The sequence below is a fragment of the Callithrix jacchus genome, chromosome 17 (assembly GCF_049354715.1).
Source record: "Callithrix jacchus isolate 240 chromosome 17, calJac240_pri, whole genome shotgun sequence".
Taxonomy (NCBI): Eukaryota; Metazoa; Chordata; class Mammalia; order Primates; family Cebidae; genus Callithrix; species Callithrix jacchus.
The window spans coordinates 52,500,878-52,527,734 of record NC_133518.1 but is presented as its reverse complement, the minus strand read 5'-3'; the positions used below and the strand labels follow the sequence as shown (position 1 = coordinate 52,527,734).

Sequence of the window (26,857 nt, the reverse complement as noted above, 5' to 3'; positions counted from 1 at the left end):
TTAAGGCCAGAGTTCATTCACTATTGTTAATCACAACCTAAGCATCTCCCAGGAAAAGCATTCCTACTTGTGCACTGGGGCCAGCTTTAGTAGCAGTTACATTTTATTCTGATGGCCATGTTTTTGAGTTCTCTTTTTATATCTCAACTGGCCCAAACCCAGGAAAACATGCAATGAATTTTCACCTTTAAATCCCAACAAAGAGGGAGAGAGTAAAGATACAATTGATTAGAGTTTTGGTTCTCGACAAGGTGATTTGGCAGTTTCTGGAAACATTTTTGGTTATAACCACTGAGTCGGGTGGGGGAGTGCCACTTGCAACTAGTGGACAGAAGCTCACTAAACATCCTTCAAGACCCAGTCCAGTCCCCCACTGCATACAATTATCCAACTCCAAATGTTAGTAGTGTTGATTTAAGAAGCAACAATTGAGAGATGACTCCAAAGCTTCCTTCTAGCTTTAAAATACTCTGGGAAAGAGTCTTTGAGTAATACGATGGGATTGGAGTGAAGTGGGCAGATAACCTAGTTTTCACAAAAAAGAAACAGTGGATGCAGATACAGAGAAATTTTAGGTGGAGATGGGTGAATTGAGGGAAATGTATTGTTGAAACTGCCTCTTGACTCCTATATGAGTGATTTTCTACATATGAACTCTGAACCAGCACCATCAGCATCATCTGGGAACTTGTTGGAAATGCAGATTCTTGGGCCCCACCCCAGACCTACTGAATCAGAGACTCTGGGGTTAGGACCCAACGATGTATGTTTCAACAAGCCTTCCTGGAGATTCTGATGTTGCTAAAGTTTGACAATATTATTCTAGATCATATGCTGACCTTGTCCTAAGTTCTGTTGTGCTTTGTTACATCATATGCCTTCAAGAGTCAGTTTGATTACTGGGAGTAGCAGGGGTGATTGCATTGTAAGAGAGTTTATGAAGAAGGCCAGCTGGTCTGCAGGGGAGATGAGCTGGAGGTAATTCTTCCTGACAAGTCCATTTAGTGATTTTACTCTTCCATGGGATAGCTGCCATGAAGTGTTTTAAATACCAGTGCAATCAGGCATGCTGGGTGCTCAGCACAATGTTTGAATAAAGGCTTAATTGCTACTGGCAATGAAAGCAAAGTTGGGGGGCAGATGGGTGGAGCCAAGTAGATTGTAAAAAAAGTTCTGAGGATCAGAATCCAAAGGATGCTCTTTCTCTTCTCACCCACTCTAAGATTTAATTGAATCCTGTTTGTTTCACTCACCCTACATCCCTCTCCTGATTTATTCCATTAAAAATCTCATTGCTTAAAGGTAAGGTAGGATTTATCATTGTTAGTACTAGACTTGGTCCTTGCTATTCTAGGAACTGTTCAAAGAAGCAAAGTACTATACCATAAAATATGCTGGTGAAATAAAAAGGACCTGAAATTTAGAAAATCCACAAGGCTACTTCACCATCCTTTTCTAAGATTTTAGGACTCTTTCTCCTCCAAAAGCTATGCTGTGAGAGCCAGATGTGGCCACAATACTGTTTCTTCATTTTGTGACTTGCATTCCAGCCCCTCATTCCTGAAGGACCTTTTCTCTTTTGGCTGCTTCATCCTCCAGACTCTTCCTTTCTTTCCTTTCCTTCTTCTAACTCCCTAATGGCTAGTGGAGGGAAAGATATGTTTAAATTTAAGGGAAAAACTGTTAAGAGAAAATACGGTGATAAATGAATGGCAATGGGGTTTTCTCTGAGACGTGACAATGAGGAAAGAAAACTTCCATGATGAATTTAGATGTGTTAAATTAAAGGAAGTGTCTGAGGTCATAACTGATATGATGGAAACATAAACCTAATTAACCTAATTACAAGCATCAATATATGTGGAAATAAGAGTGAGTAGATAAGAGAGTTTTTCTTGGTGTCTTTAAAAGGTGAGACCAAATAGCAAAAATCTGGTACAATGTCATAAATGGTATTGAGCTAGTGTAACTATGGGCTTCTGCGTGTATCCATCCATCTGTCCAACCATCCATCCATCCATCCATTAAGCATATATTTATTAAGAATCTACTGTACGCCAAGCACTGTTTTAGGGGCTTAGGATATAGAGGTGAATTAGATAGTCCAGCTCCTTTCTCATGGACCTTGGCACTTATATTTCAGTAGAGGACTCGAACTATAAACATATAAACAAATAAACAACATAATCACAGATGGTGGTAAGTACCATGAGGAAGATTACTATGGTGATGAGATGAAGAGTAACTGAAGGAATGTATGCATGAACAACATAGTCTGGGAAGGCATCTCTGAGTGCTTCAGTTTTGAGTTGACACCTGAAGATTAAGAACGTGCCAGCTATTCAGAGATACGGAGGCAATGAAGAAGGACAGATGGGAATTTCAGGCATATATCATGATCTTCTAGAAATCTGAACTCAGGAGCTACTTGAGTCTGTTAAGAAAAATTATCCACAACCTGAAAACAAGTCCAACAGTGTGACTGTAAGCCCTTATAATGCCCCACTTAATCATAATTTAACAGGCTTATCCAAGGATGATATATTTTCCTATAAGAATTTACCATTGTTTGTTTCTGCTGTTTACTATTTATTCTTAATAATTGAGGGTTCAGACTCTGGAAGGTTATATATGTTAAACTTTTATACGATGCAATGATTTCTTTCTGGTGTAAAGATGACCTTGAAGTTTATGGTTTATTGCCATAATGAATTTTGTATCTAGAAATCTTAGTCCTGTTTAAAGAAAAAGACTATGCAAACTATATTCCCCAAAATGCTCTTGGAGGAGTTTTATCTTTTTATTAGTTACCTTATTAATTAATGAGTTGGATGCAATTTTTGATACATATTCATTTTGATAGTTCAATGAGAGTCATACTTTTAACTTCTTGAAAATTATACATTGACAAGACATGCTGTGGCTTACTTCAGAAGCCGGGAGTCAGAGATAGCTTTAATGAGTACATGAAAGCCTAGAATTATCGGTATTTTTAAGACCAAGCACCTTATTAACTTAGCAGACTCTTCAGACATTTGAGTATTTGAGTCATAACTGCTGACCAAAGTAGACTCTCTCCAGACTCCTCATGTGTCCTCGCCTTGATTTTTCTATGCTCACCAGATAACATATTTTGGTTGCTAATTCTGCCTCATGAGTATTCAGGTATCAGGAAAGAGGTCCCCTGTATGGAGCTTGATAATTATAGTTCTTGCCAAATTTATTTTTTTTATATTTTATTAAATTTTTAATAAATTATTATGTTGGCCTCCTGATTTATGCATCTGCCTTTTGCATGAGTCAATTCTTCCAGGTCCCACTAAGTCTGAGTGATTGGACAAAGCTGAGTTTCTGTACCAGCAAAGAAGCTGGAGACTAGACCCAGTCAGATGGGGTCCCTGACTGGAGCCACACAGCATGAGGGGCCTCCACAGGCAACATGAGGAGGCATCTCTTCATCTCTAGCTGGTTTTTCTCTAAATTGCATGGATGGTGGTGGGGGTGATGGTCATTCTAACTTTCTTTTCTGCTGTTTCTTGATATTTGTTTTGTGTGCTTCACACAAAGTCCTGGCCTTCCTTAATCTTTTTGGTAAGTACAAACACTGCAGACAGGTGGAATCTTACAAGCGCCATATCTTTGAGGATATGCTGATACCGCCTCCAGTTCCTGAGAAGGAAGGCCTATGGGATTGTTCTGCCAAGCATCTAAGAAAGGGCCATTTCCCTTTGCTTCAAGGACTCTTTCTTATGAAAGCTGACCTTCTTCCTAAGAGACAGGTCTCTTCATGTTTTATTGGATGATTCTACTGACAATACTTTCCAGAAAAAAAAGCCCAGGATGGCCGCAGATTGTGATGTTTTCTTCTTTTTTAAACAACATTCTGGTTTAATGTTTAAAATGTGGGAGAGAAGTTGAATGCCCTACAGAAGCTAACTCAATGAAAAGGCCTCTTGGGATGTCAACCCAGTTTGTGAGAACCTTCCTATTGACAAGGCTAGGTTAAAAACAACATTTTCAAATGTGCAAAAATAAAAATCGACATCTTGAGGCAACTTTTTCAGTCTCTGTGTGAACAAAGTAGTGCAATAAACTACAGAGTAAGTCATATTAAAAATATTTCTAACTAAATAAACAATTAACTAAGAGCAACTAGCATAACCAGTGTTACCAGAACACAGCATTATTTAGACAGATCAGTGAGTCCCATTAGTTTGAATTCTGACACAAAATTGCATTGAGGGCTTCTCAGAATTTCTACTCAGAATAATCCTTCCCTTCATCATTAAGGAACTTTATTCAGGTCCCAGTTTTCCTCAGGTATCTTCCCAGTGACTGGTTAGCTATCCATTTTCAGTGCAGAAAGGGATGCAGATGGATTAAATAATGTGAGGAAACTACTTCCAGTTGCAGCAATTGCAATTTATTTAGATGTAACTGCTCACTAGCAGGGAAGTGTTCCCCCAGATAATAAGAGGGCCACCTCTTTACTTTCAACTAGAGACTTCATCGGGGCACTGAATAGCATTCGATGCTTTTAGTTCAGACTTGCAACATGTTTTCCAAAGATGACTTTTTTAAAAACATTTTTTTAAAAATCAAAGACAGAGCAGAACCATGGACAATTTTCCCAATAAAACAGTTTGGCCAAGTTGTGTTGCCTCTTTTTGCTTCTTCCCTCGTAATGGTTGGGCAAGGAAGGACCTCACCCTTCCCACAAAGGTTTCCAAAAGGGAGGAATTTGGGAGTCAGAAAGAATCACTTAGGAGCTGCCATACCCTCAACCCAGATTGCTGAGAGCGAGCAAGAGCCATTACAGGTAAGGTACGCCAGCTTTAGGCGAGAGTTAAACACACTTCAGTACAATAATGTCACGCAGTTGTTTCACAAGGAGCAGGTTCAAAGTCATGTGAATAGGAAAAAGATTTTTTCTAAATTTAACTTTTGTTGTGTTAAAAGATATATAACATAAAATTTGCCATTTATTTTTAAATGTACAGCTTTTTGGCATTACCTATATTCACATTGTAATGCAATGATTACCACCATCTTTGTTCAGACTTTTCTTTTTTCACCACTGAAACACTAACTCCCAAGATTCTTTTTTATGTAAGACCAGTTTATATGGTTTCTTGAAAAAAAACAAACAAACCAGCACTTGATTTGGCAAGGTAGGCTCTCTTTTTACATAGTGAGGAAATCAGACCTAATTCTCACTAATGAAAAAATTATTTTGACATTGAAGCACCAAGTGTTGACCCCATTTCTAGAAGAGCCCATTCCTTCCCATTTGGAGTCACGAAAGACTGGTCAGAGGAGGGGTCCCATTAGCAGCAGAGGCTTGACAGATGAATGGGCAAAATTTTCTCCTTGGTGGATGGGAAGAATGATGTTTTTTGAAGAAAAGGGGATGGGATACCAGAATGGGAAAACTAAAAATAAGAAGGAGGCTTGAAGAGAAGGAGAGGAGAGGTTGGGAAAGAATTGCTTTGGCCACATGTGTGTAGTGGCTACTCTTTTGAACAGTACAGTATAGAATATTTCCATTGTCACAGAAAATTTTATTAGTCTTTAGGTTCTGGTATGGCGTTTAGGTTCCAGAGTCATAAAGACTTGATTCTTTCAATGCCACTCACTAGCTCTGTGAAGTTAGGCTAGTTATTTAATCTTTATTAGTCTCAGTTTTCCCATTTGCAAAATGAGGATAATAAGAGTATCTCCCTGTGGAAGAGCCAGCCAATTCACTAAAAATCTGTTTTCTTCTATTTCTAGGCATCCTACTAGGCCACATTTCCCACTTTCTCTTGCAGTTTACTGTGGCTATGTGACTAAATTCTACTCATTGAAGACGTTGTTTTCAGTTAAAACTTTTGGAGAGAGCCCTCTTCACATTTTTCCCCTTCTGCCTGTTGGATGCAAACAAAAATAATTCCCTAAGATATGGATGTGCCACAAGATAGAAGCAACCTGAGTTATTGAATTACTTCATGAAAGAGAGGCAAACATTGATATGAAAGTTTTACTTCTGATTGTTTTGTGAGCAAGAAATTAACTTCTATTACACAGGGGCTCTTTGTTACTGTAGCATTGCTTAACCTATGATAATTACAGGGTTCAATGAGAAAATTTGATCAAAGTGTCCATTACAGTATCTGATACCTGGTAAATGCTCAGTAAATATTAGCTGTTTTTAAAATAGTGAAGAGCAGATATTATAGAGCAGAAGACACCCAGGTTTAAACTAAGGCGGTACAGACTAAGCTCTGTAAGTATAAGCAATTTGCTAAAACACAGATTCTTAATTTCCTCATCTGTAAAATAAGATGATAACATTAATGGAAAGAAAGAATTATTAAAGTTGACAGAATATGTAGTTTTTCTCTCAATTCAGAAGCCTCTTGATTCCGGCATGATTTAACACTATTTGAGCTGGCAGCTGCATTTTCATGCTGCAGTATTGATTTCCGATTTCAGTAGAGGCAGTCTGCTGTGCTCAGGGGTGCCATTTAGTTAAGTGAACTCAAGAATTCCTGTGCTATGGCTGATCCAATATAGAGACACCTTGATGAGTCTGCAATCAGGAAATTCCAGGACATTTAGGTAGAATGAACTATTGACAGGCACAAAACCAGCAGCCCTCGAGTCCAGAAGGCTATAAAGAAAGCACTTGAATCTGACCAGATCTCAAGAAAACTCAAGAGGACCATGAGCCATCCAAGGATTTTTTTTCCCTTATAAATATAAGGCATATAGAGAAGAAGGTGAGATTGCTTCCAATTGCCTAAAAATGCCAGGGTCTTTGTTCCAGGTGCTTCCAACAATACTGAACATAGAAGTGGATTTCTCAATTCCAACTGCCTGTGTTTTACACTAATAGTCATGAAATGTTTATGTAATTTAAGGGGTATCTAATGATTAAAGCCCTTTCTGTTGGTTTGGGGGAAATTAAGGGGCTAAATTGGGCCAATGTCAAGGATTCAGATCTGGGGGTTGGAACTTGTCTCTTCCTTTCCAAGCAGTAAGAGCTAGAAGGTTTGTTAGAAAAAAAAAATCAGCATGAAACAGAAAGAAAATGAACATGCAATTAATTCTAAAAGATTAGAGATAAAATAAGAGGTAAGTAGGGACCCAGGGGTTAAGAGTCACATGGGGATGGGAATAAAGGGGGAAGTCCCAAGGCAAACTCTGTGAATGGACTCAAATCCATTTGGCAGCAGTGTGTCAGTCTGGCTCAGAGAGGACAAAACAAAGGCAGTTAATTTGTGGAGAAAATACCACTTCAATTGAGATGGCCTGGTCACTCATGAAATGAGAAAGATATGAATAGTTGGATGCAATCAAAAGATGTTAAGGATTTCCTACAGAAGGAAGAACAGAATGTACCCATATACATATACATATACATATACATATACATATACATATACATATACATATACACTCAGCTTCATAGTAAGGCATCAGAAACAGTGCTTAACTACATAAGGGTAGTGCCTGTAGCGAGTCAGCTAGGTTTAGAGAATCGATAGAAAGACAGTATTTCTCTTTTTGCAATCTAACCATCTGACAAAGGGCTAATATCCAGAATCTATAAGGAACTTAAACAAATTTACAAGAGAAAAACAACCCCATCCAAAAGTGGGCAAAGGATATGAACAGACACTTCTCCCAAGAAGGCATTTATGCAGCCAACAAACATGAAAAAAAGCTCATCATCACTGCTCAGTAGAGAAATGCAAATCAAAAGCACAATGAGATACCATCTCATGCCAGTTAGAATGTGATTATTAAAAAGTCAGGAAACAACAGATGCTGGTGACATTGTGGAGAAATAGAAATGCTTTTATACTCTTGGTGGGAGTGTAAATTAGTCCAGCCATTGTGGAAGACAGTGTGGTGATTCCTCAAGGATCTCGAACCAGAAATACCATTTGACCCAGCAATCCCATTACAGGCATATACCTAAAGGATTATAAATCATTATACTACAAAGAAAGATGCACACATACATTTATCACGGGTCTATTTACAACAGCAAAAACTTGGAACCAACCCAAATGCCCATTAATGATAGACTGGATAAAGAAAATGTGGCACATTTACACCATGGAATACTATGCAGCCATTAAAAACAAAGAGTTCATGTCCTTTGCAGGGACATGAATGAATCCGGAAGCCATCATTCTCAGCAAGCTAACACAAGAACAGAAAACCAAATACCACATGTTCTCACTCGTAAGTGGGAGTGGAACAATGAGAAGACATGGACACAGGGAGGGAACGTCACCCACTGGGACCTGTTGGGAGGTGGGAGGCAAGGGGAGGGAGAGCATCAGGATAAATACCTAATGCATGTGGGGCTTAAAACCTAGATGATGGGTTGATAGGTACAGCAAACCACCATGGCACATGTATACCTATGTAACAAACCTGCATGTTCTGCACATGTATCCTAGAACTTAAAAAAAAAAATTCTCAATGTGTGCTTGGCCAATGGCTTGTACCAGCATTATTTATGAAAATTGTTAAATGAAGACTCCAGGACCCCTGAGTGTGGGATTCTGATTTAATAGAACACTTTTCTGATTGGGAATCCAACTTTGGAGGTGTGAGAAGGCAACTCAAGAACATGGGTCTTTTAAATCAACTAGGTGTGGCAGCCTAAGACAGAGAGTGCAAAGAACAAGTGAGATGAATTATGGGTGAAATGTTACTCAGCGGTTGCTTTAGACTTGTATTTGGGCCTTTCACCCCTTAGTGGGTTCCTGTGTCTTACTCATTTCTACTTGGACTTTTGGGACCTGCTTCTCCTCCTCTTCTGCTATTTCCTTTGCTGTGCCATGGCCTCAGTTAATAACCCGGGCCTCTCTCCTACATAAGGCATGGGGCGAATTGATCCAGAAACAACTGGTGCTATCACCTTAGTTTCCCCTTCAAGGCAAATAGCTCCTATCAACCATACTCTGAATGCCTGATGAACTTTGCATAGGGGAAATATCCATGTTACTTGTGTGGTCTAAAAATTAGAGAAACAGATAGAAGATGGCCCTGTAATAAAAGTGATTAAATAGTCTCAGGGTGCTTATATGGTGTTTGTCAAGATTGTTCTGGCATGACGTTTTTCCACAGTGCTAGGCATAATTGGGTTGTGAATAAGTACTCGCTGACAGTACCCTCTCACCTTTTTTCTTCCTAAACACTGTAAGAATCTATTCAGCATTGCCTCCCAAAGAAGATGTTCTGGGTATTAACCATATGTTAATCCAGTCAAAGAAAATGATTAATGCCATATTTCCTAGAATCAAAAGGCACATTCTTTCGCAAAATCATACATTGATAAGTAAGCACCATGTTATAGTTTTACTGAGACCTTCCTTTAGTGTCTCACTTTATGAAATGTTACATACAGACAAATATTACTTCTGTTAACTATTAAATAATATAAATAAATCATTCTGGTTGAAAAGGTCAAGAATTATGCTTATCAGGATGATTTACTTTCTAACAAGCATAATACAATAAAATAGAGGCAGTGCAATCTGATTAAAATGACATTGAATTTGACATTTAACAACATGGGTTTTTGAGCCCCAGTTTTCTCATCTGTAAAATGAAGACTGGAAACTGTCTCACAATGTGGTTAGAAGTAAATAAAATTATGACTTTGGTAAGGGCTTTATAAACTCTAATATGCTGTAGAAATAATATATATTGGGTCTTTTTATCCTAGAATATGACATGTCTAGGATGCCATAGAAAGTGGTAGTGTAATGTCTTTTATACTGTTCAGAAGACATTTTAACATGTTGTGGTGTTGTCTCTGGGGTTACCATAATAGTAAGAATATTATCTGAATACTTAAGGTATTTAATTGTATTCAATATCATAGGCATTTAAAGTTCAGTAGATATGGCTGAGAAAGCACTGACTATCTGATACCTTTAGAGTTACATTAAAAAATGAATCCCAGCTGGGTGCAGTGGCTCATACATGAAATCCCGGTACTTTAGGAGGCTGAGGGAGAGGACTGCTTGAGCCCAGAAGCTTGAGACCAGCTTGGGCAACATAGCAAGGCTCTGTCTCTACAAAAAAATTAATATCTGTCAAAATTAATGGAGAAACACTGTGGAATTTTCTACTATGTTCATGTATAAGACAAGGAGGCCCTCTACCTCGACTGCCATCTGTCACATTGAGGGTACTAGAAGAAAAAAAGGGGTACAGATAAAAACTATCTGCATTTTCAAGTAGTATGATTATATATTTGGGAAAAAAACAGGTTAGGCACAGTGGTTCACACCTGTAATCCCAGAACTTTGGGAGGCCGATGTGGGTGAATCACTTGAGGTCAGGAATGTGAGACCACCCTGGCCAACATGGTGAAAACACCATCTCTACTAAAAATATAAAAATTAGCTGGGCGTGGTGGCACATGCCTGTAATCCCAGCTACTTAGGAGGCCAAGGCAGGAGAATGACTTGAAACTGGGAGGCAGAGGTTGCAGCAAGCCTAGATCATGCCACTGTACTCCAGCCTGGGCGACAGGGCAAGACTCTGTCTCAGACAAAAAAAAAAAAAAAAAAAAAAAAGGAAAAGGAAAAGAAAAAAACAAAGTTAATAGAGAAATTATTATAAACAATAAGAGAACTTAAAAATAGTAGTTTAAGAAAAAATGTGATGACCTTCATATATACAGACAATAGTCAGAAGTTCTAATAGGTACATAGAAAAAAGAGAAAAAACATTAAGCACTCCTGCAGAACACAGGAGACTTGAATGAATGAAAATACGCGCCACAGTCTAGGATAGGAAGACTCAATATTATAAAGAGAAAATTCTGCCTAATTCACAAGTTAAATGCAATCTCAATAAAATATTATCAAGTTTTGGGTTTTCTTTTTCTGGTATTAAATAAGTTGTTTATAAAGCTCAATGAAAAAAACAGGTAACACATCCAGGAAAACCTTTAAAAAGACAAGAAATACAGAGGTGGGTATGGCTTGCTCTACCAGGTATTAAAATATGCTACAAAATGTAACATACAAGATATTCTGCAAAATGAGGGTAAGAGGTAAAGAGACAGGAGTGGCAGCTAATCTTTTGAGAATATACCTTGTTTAGCAGTTTTAACTTTGGAACCATGTAAACCTTTAATATAAGATAAAATTAAATTTGAAAAAAAATCTAAAAATTGAAAACAAAGTAAAACAAATGAACCTGACTGTTCCAAGGGCTAGAGGTCTGACAAGGGAGAGGGATGATTTCAAGAGACATTAAAAGATGGCTCTGCTATGTAATAAAGAAAAGGACTGTAACATTAATTTAGTTTAAGAAAAATTCATTTCAGAAAGCAAAGATGCTATTAAACATTACTAAGTTCACATTAAAATAATTCAACAGGCAACCTGAAAAAAGTTTTTATTGACCAAATATGGGACAACTTAAGATTGCAAAGGAATTATAATAACTGAAATAGATAGAAACACTCAAATATCTCAAAAATGCATACATTTTTAATAATACTGGGGCATTTTTACCAGAAAACAGACCCTGAAATCTGATCAAGTTCCAAATACCCATTTATAAGAAACACAGAAAGTGAGAAATGCTATTGGGACAAACCAGCCTGATTTCTTCGCTAAGTAAATTACAAGGGGAACAAAATAGAGGGACTGAGAACAAACTGATTAAAGGAGGCTTCAGAGACATCTCAGTCAAATGCAGTGCTCAGACCTTGTTTAAACCTTCATTTAAAAACAAACGAATAGAAACAATTGTTTAATAAATGAGAGGCTCTGGCAAATATAAACAATGACAGGATATTTGATGGCATTAAGGAAGTATAGTGCTCTCAAGAAGAATGTTTTGTAGTTTTAATAGTGGAAAGATTTATTATCTGTTAGCAATACATACTGAAATATTTCTGCTGAGATGATACGGTGTTTGGGATAGGAACACAGTGTGACTTCATGGGCCCAGGCACTTTTGCTTTCATGGGCCCCTCAACACAACAGATTTTCATGAACTCTAAAAAGTTCATTGCTTTCTGATACAAGAAAAAAAAATTAGAATATTTTAGTTAATCTTACATGTCCATTCTCTTCTTCTGATTTAAAAAAAGAATTAAAACATTTTTATAGGTCCTTGAGGGTTTAACAAGGCTCCCAGGTGACTCTAATGTATAATAAGTTTGATGTACCATACCAGTAGTTCTTAACTGGGAGTGATTTTACCCTCCAGAGAACATTTGGCAATGTCTGAATACACTTTTGGTTGTTAGACTGACACAAGAAGCAGGGGTGTGTGTGTGTGTGTGTGTGTGTGTGTGTGTGATGGGGGTGGAATACTACTGGCATCTAGTAGCTAAGGTTGCAGTTAAGGATCCTACAATGCACAGGACAGCTCCCCAAAGCAAAATCCAAATGTCAATAGTGCATGTGTGGAGAAACCCTGATCTTTCCCTCCCCACTCCCTTTCTTCTTCCCTTCTTCTTTTCTTCTATTCTTCCTTTCTCTCGTTCTCTTTCCTCTATTGTCTCTCTGTCTGCCTGTCTGTCTGTCTGTCTATCGTCTATCTGCCTCCTTAGCTCCCACGTATTTCTCTACAGGTATCAGAGCACTCAAAAAGCCACCAAGTGTTCCTTTTTGCATTTTTATTTGTTCAATTACAGATGACTCTCTCCTTTTATCTATTTAATAACTCCTCATAAAAAGTTGATATATAGCTAAAAGAACTATTATTTCTGGCCCCAAAAGGGTTAATTATCTCCATGGCAATAGGAGGGTGCTATCGAATTGTAGGTAATAACTGCCATCCTATGCCTGAAGTTACAGCTCTTGGCCATTCTGCATAGGAGCTTCCACATGAAGGACCAAATAGCCTGGAATCTTGATTTTGGCTTGAAAGTTTCCAGTGGGGTTGAGGCTTGAAAATATTTTGGTTTTTACAGGAGATATCAGGTACAACTCTGAGTTGCTTCTCAAGAACATGCAAGTGAACATGTCTGCTAAGAGTTCAACTGCAAACCTCATATATAATGGGTTTAAGCAAAGACATATAAAGCCAGCTTAAAGAGCTTGGGATTAGCCAATCAGATGGGATTCTAACCTGACTGATCATATCAATGAATCAAAAAATGATATCTGTCAGAAGGTTTGTGGGGCAAAAGTAGTGAGGAAAATGTAAAGCTACTAAGGCAAACATCATCAGTGCCCAGCTAACACTTTCCAGGGGATTGGTTGCCCAGAAAAGTCAACGTGAATGTTTAGTCTGCCTGATGGACCATTACTTCTACACTGGAGGCACTCCTGGTTTTCAGAGTCTGAAGTCATTAACTGTCTCGGTTATCCAGCTGTGATTCAGGCAATCACAGCAACCTTCTGATGACTGTCTTCTCTGTGGTTTGCCCACAAGAAAATGCCCTGGTGAAGCTGATATGACTGCCAAGTCTGCTTGATAGTTGTGTTTTTCACTGAATATTCATCAAGTGGCCTTTTAGCTTATAGGCACCAGTCGCCGGTAAATTTGCTTAGTTATCCTTAATTGGTTGAATCAACTCTGGGCCACTGACAACACAGAACTTCTAGACTTTCAAGGTAGAGGAAAGGCCAGAACATGGACTATAAAAAACATCTCCTGCAGTCTGCTTCTGGCATTCAGCCTATTGTCTTCCTTTGATTATTCTGAATATGTATTTTCTTCCAACTTTTACATTCCCAAGGTGCCCAAAAAGCCTTTGTGATAAACAGAAAAAGTGGCCACCATACTTTGCAGCTTCTCTCAGAGACATGCAGTCTATCTCCTCTCCCTTTAAATCTGCGATGACCGTGTGACTGCGGAGGAAGTGACCTATGTGAGTCCTAAGCCTAGGCTGTAAAGAGGTCTTATGGGGTTCCAGTCCTGCATTCTTTAAACCCTAAGATTCACTGTGTGTGTAAGTCCAAGCTGGCCTGCTGGATGATGATAGCCATATGGCCCCACCCCTCCTCTCATTCCAGATGACAGCCAGCCAACCCCTAGAAGAACCACTCTGCTCTTGTAGAGTAGCTGACCACAAATGCTTGAGAAGGTCCAGGCAAGACCAACAGAAGAACTACCTAGATTAGTTCAGACCAACTTGCCAGTACTCAGAATCATAAGCTAAATAAATGCTTCTTGTTTTAAGCAACTAAACTTTGCATTATTCGGCTATGCAATAGTAGATAATTGATATGACACTATTTTCATTTGTATAAGTCTCAATTATACCTTGAACTTACTGCCATAGTTTTGTCTTTCAGAAGACACAGGTTTTGCTCCTTGACATATGCAGTTGGAATTTATTTTGGACTTTCATATAAGCTTCAATGGCTCCAGCAGAAGAACTAGCCCTAGTTTCTTCCATTAAGATGGTAAAAGATGAGAGGGTTGGGTACATTGTAAAGAAAATTTGGGATTTGTCAATATTATTTTGAAAAGGAAGAGGAGGATTAAGTGCATTTTTTAAAAAAATCACATTTTTTGGACACAGATTTCTGACCTTTAGCCGGCGGTCTGGGTCTCCGCTGCATAGAGAATTTACGGATACTTTGAATGATTTCCAGGCTGGGCTTAAGTTATTCATCACAACCTGGGAAAAGAAAGAGAGGAGTGGTGAGTGGGGGAGAAATGCTTGACATTTTCACATTTCCACATTAAAACTGCTTGAGGAAACCATTGTGATGCCTATGAAAAGAACAATAGCTTGGAAAAGGTGCCTTAATAAAAACCTGATGCAGTAAATCTTTTAAGGGTGCCCACTAAGCAGGTCATTATGAGCAGAACTCCTGTGGTCACTATCCTGGCTGTTGTTTCATGAATAATGCCAATAATATTTCCCAGTATGTGGATGCTGAGAATAATCCCTTCTTTATCAAAAGGGGATGAAATTAAGGAGGTAGGGTTGCCTCTGGCCATTGATAGAGGACTCTCAGTTCTGTAGGACTGTCAGTCTTATGGTACAAATTCTCTTCTTTTGGGGTCAGCAAAGGTAAAGACTCTTAGCAGGGGTGAAGGGTACAGCAAGACAATTCTGCTGCTAAATAATTGCATGGTCTGGTAATCTGTAACCTTGGGTCACATCAGATTGCAAGTCAAAAGAAGTTTCTATAATAAAAATCCCAGGACCATACTTATACCAGCTTATTTCCAACTCGATTAGAATATCCTGGAAAGGCAGGACAGAGCAGATCTTAAGATTATAAACTATGTCTATAACATAGGAAAACCCTTTTAAAACCACTTACTAACCACAAACCTGGCTAATACTAGCCTAAGAATCTATATTAGTCAAATCTTATCCTGCTATCCCTATGGTTTGAATAATTTAATTTGGTTCAGAATGTACGAGTAGTTGCTCTGTGCCTAGCATTGTACTGTGTACTTGAGGGCAGGGGTTCCCAAAGTGTGGTTCCTGGACCAGCAGGAGCTGTATCACCTGAAAACTTCTTAAAAACACAAATTTCTAGGCTCCACCCAGACCTACTGACAGACACTCTGGAGGTAGGCCTCCTAGGTGATTCTGAGGCACAAAGTTTCAGAACCACTGCTCTAGGAGATATACAAATAAAGTTAAATGGAATTCTGTCATATTGATTTTTCTACTTAGGAAGACTTTAGTTAGTGGAAGTCCTAGAGTTATTATTGTTATTATTTTTTGAGATGGATTTTCACTCTTGTTGCTCAGGCTGGAGTGCAATGGCATGATCTCGGCTCACTGCACCCTATGCCTCCTGGGTTCAAGCAATTCTCCTGCCTTAGCCTCTGAAGTAGCTAGGGTTACAGGCATGTGCCACCATACCCAGCTAATTTTGTAGTTTTAGTAGAGATGGGATTTCACCATGTTGGTCAGGCTGGTCTTGAATTCCTGACCTCAGGTGATCCATCCACTTCAGCCTCCCAAAGTGCTGGGATTACAGGTATGAGCCACTGCGCCCAGCCGGGATGTTGAATTTTATCAAATGCTTCTTCAGTATTAATTGAAATGAACATATGAGTTTTGTCCTTTATTCTGTTAATATGATGCCTCACATTGATTGATTTGCATATATTAAACCATCCTTGCATGCCTGGTATAAATCCCACTTGGTCATGATGCATGATCTTTTAAATGTGTTGAATTCAGTTTACCAGTATTTTGATGAGGATTTTTTTCCTCAATGTTCATCAGGGATATTGGCCTGTAGTTTTCTTTTTTGATGTATCTTTGTATGGTTTTGATATCAGGGCAATATTAGACTCATAGAATGAATTTGGAAGTATTCTTTCCTCCTTTCTTTTTTGAAATAGTTCAGGTAGGATTGGTATTAGTTCTTCTTTAAATGTGTGGTAGAATTCTTATCTTTTACCCTTTCTACACAAAATATTGGTAGTTTACACGCCACAATTACAGCATTATGATATTCTGTGTTTTTCTGTGTAGTTGATATTACCAGTGTATTTTGAACCTTCTGATAACTTCTTATTACTCATTAATGTTGTGTTGTTTCAGAATTAAAGAACTTCCTTTCTTAGTAATTGTAGGATAGTTCTGGTATTAACAAAATCCCTCAGCTTTTATTTGTCTAGGAAAGTATTTCTCCTTCATATTGAATAATTATTTTGCTGAATATGCTATTCTAAGATACAAGTCTTTTCCTTCAGCACTTTACATATGTTATACCACTCTCTAGGTTTTTACTGAGCATTCTGTGGTCAGATGTGTTAGAGCTGTATTGTGTGTAATTTTTCTTTTCTCTTGTTCCTTTTAAGATTCTTTTCTTTAGACCTTTGGGTTTGATTATTAGCTGTCTTGAAGTCATCTTATTTGGGTTATATCTGCTTGTTGTTCTATAACCTTCCTGTACTTGAATGTTGTTATCTTTCTCCAAGTTTAGGATGTTCTCTCTTCCTACCCCTTCGAATAAACTTTCCACCCTTATTTCTTTTTCTCCTTCTTCTTTATGGCTGACAACTCTTAGATTTGTCCTTTTCAGGCTATTTTCTTGATCCTGTAGACATGCTTCATTTTTTAAAATTCCTTTTTCTCTGATCTCTGATTGTATATTCTCAAATAGCCTATCTTCAGGCTCACTAATTCTTTCTTCTGCTAGACCAATTCTTCTGTTAAGAGACTCTGATGCCTTACTTAGTATGGCATTTGCATTTTTCAACTCCAGAACTTCCACTTGATTTCTTACAATTATTTCAATCACTTTGTTAAATTTATTTGATAGGATTCTGAATTCCTTCTCTGTGTTATCTTGAATTTCATTAAGTTTCCTCAAAATAGCTATTTTGAATTCTCTATCTGAAAGGTCACATACCTCTTTTGTCCCAAGATTGATCGCTGGTGCCTTATTTAGTTTGTTAAGGGTGTGTTTTTGTGGATGGTTTGCTGCTTGTAGGTATTCACCAGTATCTGGGCATTGAAGAGTTATATATGTATTATAGTCTTGGCAGTCTGGGCTTGTTTGTATTCATCCTTCTTGGGAAGGCTTTCCAGGTAATCAAAGGGATTTGGGTGTTGTGGGGTGTTTTTGGTCACTGTGACTGTATCTGCATTAGGGGGCATCCCAAGCCCAGTGATGCTGAGCCCTTTCAGACTTATAGAGGTACAATGGCGGTCTTGGATAAGAACTGGAAGAATTCCCTGGATTACCAGGTGGAAATCCTTCTCCTCTTCCTTTACTTTCTCCCAAACAAATGGAGTCTCTCTGTAATAAGCTGCCTGGAGTTAAAGACACAAGCACCCCTGTGGCTGCCACTACTGGACTGTGCTGGGTCAGATGTGAAGCTTGCACAGCACTGAGTCTCACCCAAGGCCTGAGGTAACCACTGCTTGGTTACCACCTATGTTGACTCAAGGTACTCTACAGTCAGGAGGTGGCAGTACCAGCCAGGCTGTGTTCTTCCTTTCAGAGTAGTGAGTTCCTCCCAGTCCTAGGCAGGTCCAGAAATGCCATCTGGGCACCAGGGCTTGGAGTCGAAAACCTTAGAACTCCACCTCATGCTCTATTCTACTGTGCTTCAGCTAGCACCCAAGCCATAAGACAAAGTTTTTCCCACTCTTCCCTCCCCTTTCCACAAGCAGAGGAGCTTCTCCCTTGGCCACCACCACCCTAGGACCACAGCAAGTACTGCCTGCCTACCACCAATGTTCACTCAAGGCCCAAATATTCTTTAGTCAGTCTGTGGTAAGTGCTGCCAGGCCTAGGACTCTCTCTTTAGGGAAAAGGACTCCCCTCTCACCCAAAGGAAGTCCAGAAGTTCTATCCAAGAGCCAAAGCCTGTAATCAGGGATCCCAAGAGCCCAACTGCTGCTCTACCTCACTGTGGCTGAGCTGGTACCTAAGTTGCAAAACAAAACCCCCTTTACTCCTCCGTGTCCTTTGCTCAAGCAGAAAGAATATCTCCAGTAACCACCATAGCTGGGAATGCACTGTATCACATCTAAAGCCAGCATGTCTCTGTGTCTTACCCAAGGCCTGGCGAGTACTGCCTGGCTACAATTGCTGATTATTTGTGGCTCAGGAGATTTTTATTGAGCAGGTAATGGATCCTGCTTCCCTTCAAGGCAGTAGGCTTCCTTCCGGCCCAGAGTTTATTTAGAAATGTCATCTGGGAGCTAGGGCCTGGAATGGACCTCAGGACTCTGTCTGGTGCCTTATTCTATTGTGGCTAAGATGGTATCCAAGGTGCAAGACGAAGTTCTCTTTACACTTTCCTCTCCTCTCCGCAAGTGGGAGGAAGGAGTGGAGTGCCTCCTGGACCTGTATGCTGCACTGCCTGGCATGTGGGATATGCATTCCCTGGTGGTGGGGCAGGCATTCCCTTGGTGACTTTGCCTGGTGTCTCACTAGGTTCCAAGCCCACTGGCTATGCGCCCAGCAAAGCACCAGTACTTGCCCAGAAACTGCAGTATGTGGGGCTCAGACTGCCTTTCAGCTTTATTTAGGACCCCAAAGTCCTTCAGCCTGCAGTGTCAAGGCTTGCCAGAATTCAGGTTTCTGCTACTGAGATGGGTGATTCCCTCTGGCTAGGACTGGTTTAAATTCTTCCTGTATGGGCACAGGATGAGTTATGCCCAGTATTGCTTTCTGCTGAGATGAGGCAGCACTGAGTTCCAGTGCAAGGTCTCATAATCACTGCACAGTCTCTTCCCCAAGCACACAGATTCTCTATCTTCACCATGCAGCCACTGCCAAGGGGATGAGGGAGAAGTGGTTAAGCAATTCAAGACTATCTTTCCTATGGCCTTCAGTGCCTCTTTCGGTGATATGATGTTAAAACCAAGTACTGGCTTATTTACCTGATGTTTGGTTCTTATGAAGGTGCTTTTTGTGTGTGTGGAGAGTTGTTTAATTTGGTGTTCCTATGGGGAGGATGATTACAGGATGATTAGTGGAGGCTTCTATTTGGCCATCTTGCTCCACTTCCCTCAAAATAAGTTTGTTTCATCTAAGGAAACGTAATGGGTGAAAAACTCCTTTTGGTGGTGGTGATGAGATGACACTCAGGGCAACTGTGCTAGCTGCACCTCAATTTATTCTTCAGAGATTAAGTTCCAAAGAATTACACTGTTCTGTAGCATGGAATAGACATTCTGTTTATATTGAACACAATTTGTTAATTCTTTCATTAAACATATTTTATTTATTTTCAGTCAAATTTTTTCTTAAAAAAAAGCAGATAAACATTACAATTCTATAATTTAAATATGCACTTGACAATGAAGCATATCTGAGTATGGAGTGACAAAGGTTTTCCAAAAAACCATCAACTATATGATCTCCAAATACCCAAATAACAAATCACTTCTGCAGGCCTTCTGTTAAGTGGAATCATAAACAAAGAACTGAAGATTTATTGCTGTGAAAACAAATCTGTGGTACAGTAGTATGAATCTTAGGTATTAAGCATAATCAGGTGGGTCAAGAAGTTGAAAATGGGATAAGAAATTTGTGTGTGTGTATGTGCACTCATAAATCTGTAAGCCAGTTGACCCAAGAGCAACTGAAACATCTGACTTGTTCAATTGAGACCGGACATTATGTTAAATTCTGAAGGCAATTAAAAATTACAAATCCAAATTTCAGCCCAGAACCCAAACAAACAAAAAAATACTGTGGAGAGAAATTAAAACTATATTCAAAGAGTCCTTTTTTTTTTTTCAGCTCAATTTCAACACCCCGAGGAAAATAAAAGCGTCCATGACTATCACAGATGAAAACAAAATGAATGTCATAGGAATCAGTTATTTTTCCCCACTGAGGTATAAAATCTATATAGAAATTTGATACTACACTATAACAAATTTTACTTCTCATAGTTCTGTTTTAACTTCCTTTAAACCCTGTTTAATTTGTTGTTGTTGTAAAAATCTTGTTTTTGTGGTTCTGCATCTGGTTCCAGTTCCTTTATTTCAATATCAATATTTAATATACTGGCTACCAGTTCTAATCAGGAAAGAAAATCTTGGAAATCTCTTCATCATGACAGCACATTCAGCAGAAATTACTGATGTGCAAGCAAACCATAAAAGGTACAGTTCTCCAGAAAGCATATTTTGTTGATTTTTTTCATTGTCTCAATATTCTTTAGCATGATTCTTTTAATCTTGTAAACATCAGTGTGCACAGTCTCATTACTATGCAGTTTCACGTCAGTGGACAGGAAGGCTGGTTCACAGCTAGTGAAAAGCTAGAGAAGTTTAAGTTTTAATGGCTGATAAACCTTACATCCTGCAGAGGAAGAAAGCACTTTTCCTTTTTTGCTACTTAAGAATGTGGCAGAAATGTATGCTGAGGTAGCCCAGTCAATCCTTATTTCTTTTTTTGTTTTTTGTAAATTTTGTCTCAGAATATTTCTGGCAGGGTGACATTTCAAAGAAGCCACTGCTGGGACCGACTTCCATTGCAGTCTCTAATGCTGGGCACCTGGCTATCCTCTTCTGTGGCTTTACCTAGGTACTGATTACTGTTCACATGCTGCAGGGTTAATTTCACTGGGTCATACTTCCACAGTTGGTTGCCTTTTAGGGGGTGGCATTTGAGCATTGTAACTGGGCCATTAAGTTTGGAGACATCCAAGCAAAGGTCATCTGTTCTAATTTCTTTGTTGGCAATGTAAGAGAAAACCTGATTACCCCCCATAGCATGGCAATTAAAAATTCCAACTTTTTCTTTCTCTTTTCTGGTCATGTTATCTAGACACTGATTTGTTTCCACGTTTCATATCTCTCCCAATGAGAAATAGTGACATGGAATTTGAGAATCAGGGTAAATATTTTCTAGGTACCAATAAAAAGGTTTGCATTGTAGTTTGTGTCTTAGACCAACTCTTGATGATATATCTCCATAATCTACCTTTGCAACACCTGGAGAAATTATATAGAAGAAATTCTTGAATTCATCCATCCACACTTCTGCAAGTCGTCTGTTATTTTTATTGATAATCTGCCCTGTACCTCCTGGAAACGTGTAAGGTGTAGCTTTCCGAAACACATGTCCAACATGTGAGCATGTAGCAATTTCCAAAGTTCCTCCACACTGCCAAATCCTAAAGGAAATTTCTAGGTTTTCTCCTCCCCAAATATCCATTCTAGCATCATATGTTCCAATTTCCTGAAAGTAATCTCTGTCTATTGAAAAAAAGGCCTCCTGCCATGGTAGGTGTTCTGACAGGAAGAGTCTGATCACCTTTCCTTCTGTCCATTTCTCTTTGGGTAACAGGATACCAGCAAAAATTGAGCTTCCAGTTGAACCCGCCATAGGTTATATCAGAGCCTGCCATGTACTCAAAAGTATCATCACTGATCACATCGATGATAGGACACCCATTGTTTTCCTGTCATGTTTGATCCTGGCCAAGAGAGGTTCCAGCCATCCCATTGTACGCTCACAATGAGCACCCAGGAAGGTGATCACTTGGCCTTTAGAAACTGCAGCTCCTTTTAATCTAGTTCTGGTCAATCCAGAACATTGTTCCATTTGAATTACATGAACTGGTACTTTCAGTTTTTTCACATAACTCTCTGAAGACCTTTTCAAAAAGTCTCTTTCACTGGCATCACCTACTAGAACAATTTCTTCTATCATGTGTCTTGGTGAGCAATTAATGACACTATGGACAGTTTGCAGAAGTGTGCTCCAAGCCTCATTGTGGAAAACAATCACCACACCTGTTGTAGGAAGATTATCTGGCTATACCTTTGTTTTACACCCTTCTAACCTAACATCTGGTAAAGATCTATTGAGTGCAATCATCTCACTTGCCATTAAATTGAACTGATTGATTTTAAATATCTCTTTCATCTTTTCTTGATCCTCTTTAGGAATGACGACTGGTTTCCCCATTTCTCCAGGACCTTCATGAGGCTTTTGTACTGGCTCTAGACCATCCCCAGCAGGAAGTCCTCTCTCCTTTTTTTCATCACATTTGTTGCATTCACTGAAGTAAAGCAGCAGAAACATATCCAAGAGTACGCAAATCAAGGAGGTGGTTAGGACCACCTTGCAGTATGCAAATTTTCTCATGGCACTTTAAGTCAAATGCAAAATTAAAAAAATATATATATAAATATATATACACAAAGATAATGAAAATTATTCCAATCCAGTTTCATCAGAAATCACGTTCATACCCCAAAAGTGGTTTCTCAAATGAATTCATATCCCAAATCCACGTCTCACATCTCACAATAAATGGATGTATGATTTAGACCAGGGCTGTTCAACTGTAGCAGAGAACCACATTTAGCTATGAACACTTGAAATGTGGCTAGTGTGACTGAGGAGTTGAATTTTTAAATTTTAATTTTAATAGCCACAGGTGGTTAGTAGTTACCACGCTGCACAGTCCAGGTCCAGACACAGATGTGATGTAAAGAGGACTGGACTAACAAGGTCTAGGTTTGAATTCCAACTCTGCTGCTCAGCTTGTGACCTGAAAAGTTGCAACTTCTTAGGGCCTTCACTTCTTCATCTCGCTCCGGCGTGCAGTAGCGTGGCAGTAGGTGCTCTTCGGGGCCGGCCCGGGCAGTCGCGGCACCGTCCCGCGGGCCGCAGCGCGGGCGCTTAAACACATTTTATTAGGTATCAACTTTGTATCAGATGATATTCACAACTGGCCCATCCAAGACTATCTAACTTTTGTCTACCATAACAAGGATGTGAAACATTCCCCTAACAACACCTGCAACTCTGTCACTTCCAGAAACTGGATTTCCAATGTGATGCTGTGGGAACATGGTAACTACTCCATCACCTTATGAAAGTCCTGGGGGTTTCTTCTTTTTTTACTCTGCAACTGGTATGCAAGCATAACTGGATCTTCTCTCAGCTCCAAGTCATTCAGCACAAATATACCACTTCCTCCTTATCAATGTACTTTACTACTACAGAATCCCTTTACAAGTAAAATAGAATGAAAAATGGAGATTGTGGTTAGTTGTTGAATGTGTGTGTGGTAGTGGGTAATAGGGTAATAAGAGATAAAGTTGGGGCTACTTGGAGAAAGAAGAGGAATAGTGTGAAGGAGATACAGATAGACCAAGTGGCTGCTAAGAAAGGTCAGGTATTCATATGGTAGGACTGACATCAGTCCAATGTATGTACTTTCTCTAGGGAGGCAGATTGACTTCCCAAATTACCCCGAAGTTGAGTCAAACAACCTCAACTGAAACCTCAGCTCCACCCTTTGCTAGTTTTGAGACCTGGGAAAGTGACTTAACCTCCTTAAAGTTCAGTTCCTTCAATGGTAAAATGAGGGTCATCATGATCATCATGATCATCATGTATAAGGAATTTTTGTGAAAAATAAAATGATGTATGTAAATAACAGTCTAATGCTTGGCACCTAGACATCCTAATTAAATGTTAGCTATTTATACTTTTACTATGAATAAAGTCAACAATATAAATTGGGGTTAGAAAGGCTCTTCTGACAACTAAATTGAGGATTAAATGTGAAAAAAAACACCAAGCTAAAAATAGCAGAACCCTCCTGAGGACATTGAAGACTTCAGGTCTAAGTGTGTATCTATAGCCATTAAAAAATAAAAGGAGTTTCTCAAAACAGGTCAATGTATCGTCTTAGGAGACAAGATGGCACAGCTGAAGGTGACTCTTTTTTTTTTTTTTTGCAAATTTTGTCTTATTTATTTATTTTTATTGCATTTCAGGTTTTGGGGTACATGTGCAGAACATGCAAGATAGTTGCATAGGTACACATGGCAGTGTGATTCGCTGCCTTCCTCCCCTTCACCCACATCTGGCATTTCTCCCCATGCTATCCCTCCCCATGAAGGTGACTCTTCTTACCTCAGTTCGATGCACCAGCTGCTGAGTTGCATCATCATTCATACGAAAAATTTCCAGAAATGGGTCAGATTTACTGAAGAAATCCTAAAATGCATAAACATCAATGAATTGTTTTTCCTCCTGCATTTGATCTAGTCCTGATCAATAAGGAATATTTAATCAACGGGAAAACGCTCTTGATTTCCTATTGTCCCTATGTGGAAGGGAGGCCATGCTTGTCCTCTCTTGCTGCCCAATTCCACCCAAACTCTCTTCTCTTTACCTGTGATGATGTGCCTCGCCCTTTCTTTCTTTGTTCCTCATCCCTGTGATCCAGCCTTGGCTAGAGTGAACTGCATCCTAATGCTAAGTTCTTTGTAAAGTCAGTACATGGTGAGTTGAAATTCAAAGTATCATTCAAAGATCAATTCAACTTCCAGTTCTTTGAAAAATCACTGTATCTGTTGTCTTAAATAGGTTCATTATAGTTACTGTAAAGCCTCTTGAATGACTACAATGTCTGGGTCACCTACAGGTCTGTTTTTATTATCTCTTTCTTGGTTCCACCTCTTGGTATGCTTATTAATTTTTTATTAAATAGTAGACAATGTGTAATGGAGATCATGAAGGTTTTTACATCAGTCTTTAGCTTCTAGCAAGTGATTAGAATGGGAGGAATCTCCTGAATCCAATTAGGATTCAGCTATTTAGAGGTTGAGTTTCTTCAAAGGACTTTAAAGCCCCAGTCATTTTCTGATTCCCTTTACTCCTTGGGTATAATCCTTAAAGGACCCTAACTGAAAACCTGCGTGTTCATGAGAGGTGCTTTTCCTTGACAAGTGTTCAATGTCATTTTTTATTTGTGAGACTCTCAAAGGCTCTGTTTATCTATTTCTTGGCTCCAGGTTTTTATTCAGTTTGTCTCTATGCTGCTTCTGCTAAGTGAAGGTCTTGAGATGATAAGCCACTCGGACTGTTGGACTACTTCTCTGACACATCTATGAGTCTTTATCCCTTGCTCTCTCAACAGCCCTGAACTTCAGTTTTTCTTCCCAGTCTCATGAGACCACCAAAAGCTTTGGTTCTACGAAGAAGCAGAACCAAAAGAAGTTCTGCTTCTTCGTAGCTTTTTTTCTCTAGACTTCCCAGCCTTTCTATCCACACTATTTTAGGAATCAGCCTTGAGGAATTCCATTGAGTGGAAAATCTGCACAGAATGTCTTAATCCCCTCCATGGGTTTCTCTTCTGCCCAGTTTCTTGACCCGTCAAATCTTCAGTGCCTCAGGACTCTCAAATACATGTCTCTGGTATCTTTTCTAGTGTTTTGTTTGTTTTAAGAGAGAGAATGATGTAAAATAAATAAATGCCTCATTGTTGGAAACGGAACCTATCTCTATCCCTTTCAAAAACTTGATTTTTACCCCAGTAGATTATAAAGTCTCAAAGAGGAAGAACTTTATTTTCCTTTATATTTCTACTATTTCCTCAATGTTTTCCATAGTGTCTAGATTTTAGTTGTACACAATGTTTATTGAATGAATACCTGATATAGAATAGGAGGTTATCTGAGCAGTAACCGTTTTCATCACATTTTTACTGTATATGTCACCAGGTAATTTTTTATTTTCAAAAATCTAGACTTTAGCAAAGCAGAATTAAGCCGATGTTAGTCTTAAAAAAGTCATTTTTTATTCCTAAAATTTAGCAAGCCAGAGTCAAACTCATTACTTTCCTTTGGTCTCTATTTCTAAATTTTTCCTTACTGTCAATGTCTTTACCAACCATCCCAGTCTTCAGCTCAGCAAAATATTTGTAGGGCATATACTTATCATAGAGCTTTTGTGCTTGATGTTAAGATATAAGGACAGATAGAACCTGATCTCAGTCTTCCAAAGTACCATATAGATTGCTGGTAAGAAAAGTATACAAATAAATATGATTCAGGTCTAGATATAAATGAGTGAATGAATGAATAAATGAATGAAGGTACAAGGAGTATTAAGGGAAAAGAGGAAGAGTTGATGAATTTTGAACAGACATAGAGGGGGATATCCCAAGTAATTTAATTAGACTGTAGCTTAAGGAAGCACAGGGGAGGAGTTGGCAACAATGCTGGCAAAGTTGGCTCCATCATGTAAAGGGTCTTCAATGCTCATTTGAAGTCTTTGCACTGGTCTGGAGAGGCAGGGGGGAAGCACTGAAGGATTTTGAGCAGAAAAGTAAAATATAGTTGGCTCTGTAGTGAAGAATGTCAGTCTAGAATCTTTGTAGGATGAAAGAGGAGATGAGAAGTGGGAATAACTATCTTACCCTTTGCTCTCCTCCCCACCCAACCAGGAACCAAACGCCACACTCTGCAACACCCAGAGTCTGGAACATCCCCTACTATTCTATTTTTGAAGGTTATCAGATTACCACAGCCTTCATCTTGTCAAGAACCCAGAATGGTGGCTTTCATCATCATCTTGCCCTTCAAACATTATCTATCCCTCAAAATGGCCCATTTCTCTTTCAGACACCCTTCTAGCTGATTCCCACCTCTATCCATTTACTCAAGACA

General features: G+C 39.0%; 1 protein-coding gene and 1 pseudogene across 5 annotated transcripts in view; both read right to left on the bottom strand.

Annotated features, from left to right (window-relative positions):
- CPNE4 (copine 4) overlaps positions 1–26,857 on the bottom strand; it is a 514,588-nt gene that overhangs the window by 116,263 nt on the left and 371,468 nt on the right. For all 5 annotated transcript variants that reach the window (XM_035278318.3, XM_078354991.1, XM_035278321.3 and 2 more), the window contains 2 exons: positions 24,318–24,401; positions 14,519–14,608 (listed from right to left, as the gene is read on the bottom strand). In XM_035278318.3, the coding sequence (XP_035134209.1) occupies positions 14,519–14,608; positions 24,318–24,401 (174 nt within the window). The remainder of the gene's footprint in view (positions 1–14,518; positions 14,609–24,317; positions 24,402–26,857) is intronic.
- Positions 20,823–22,595, bottom strand: LOC118148903 (polypeptide N-acetylgalactosaminyltransferase 1 pseudogene; annotated as a pseudogene).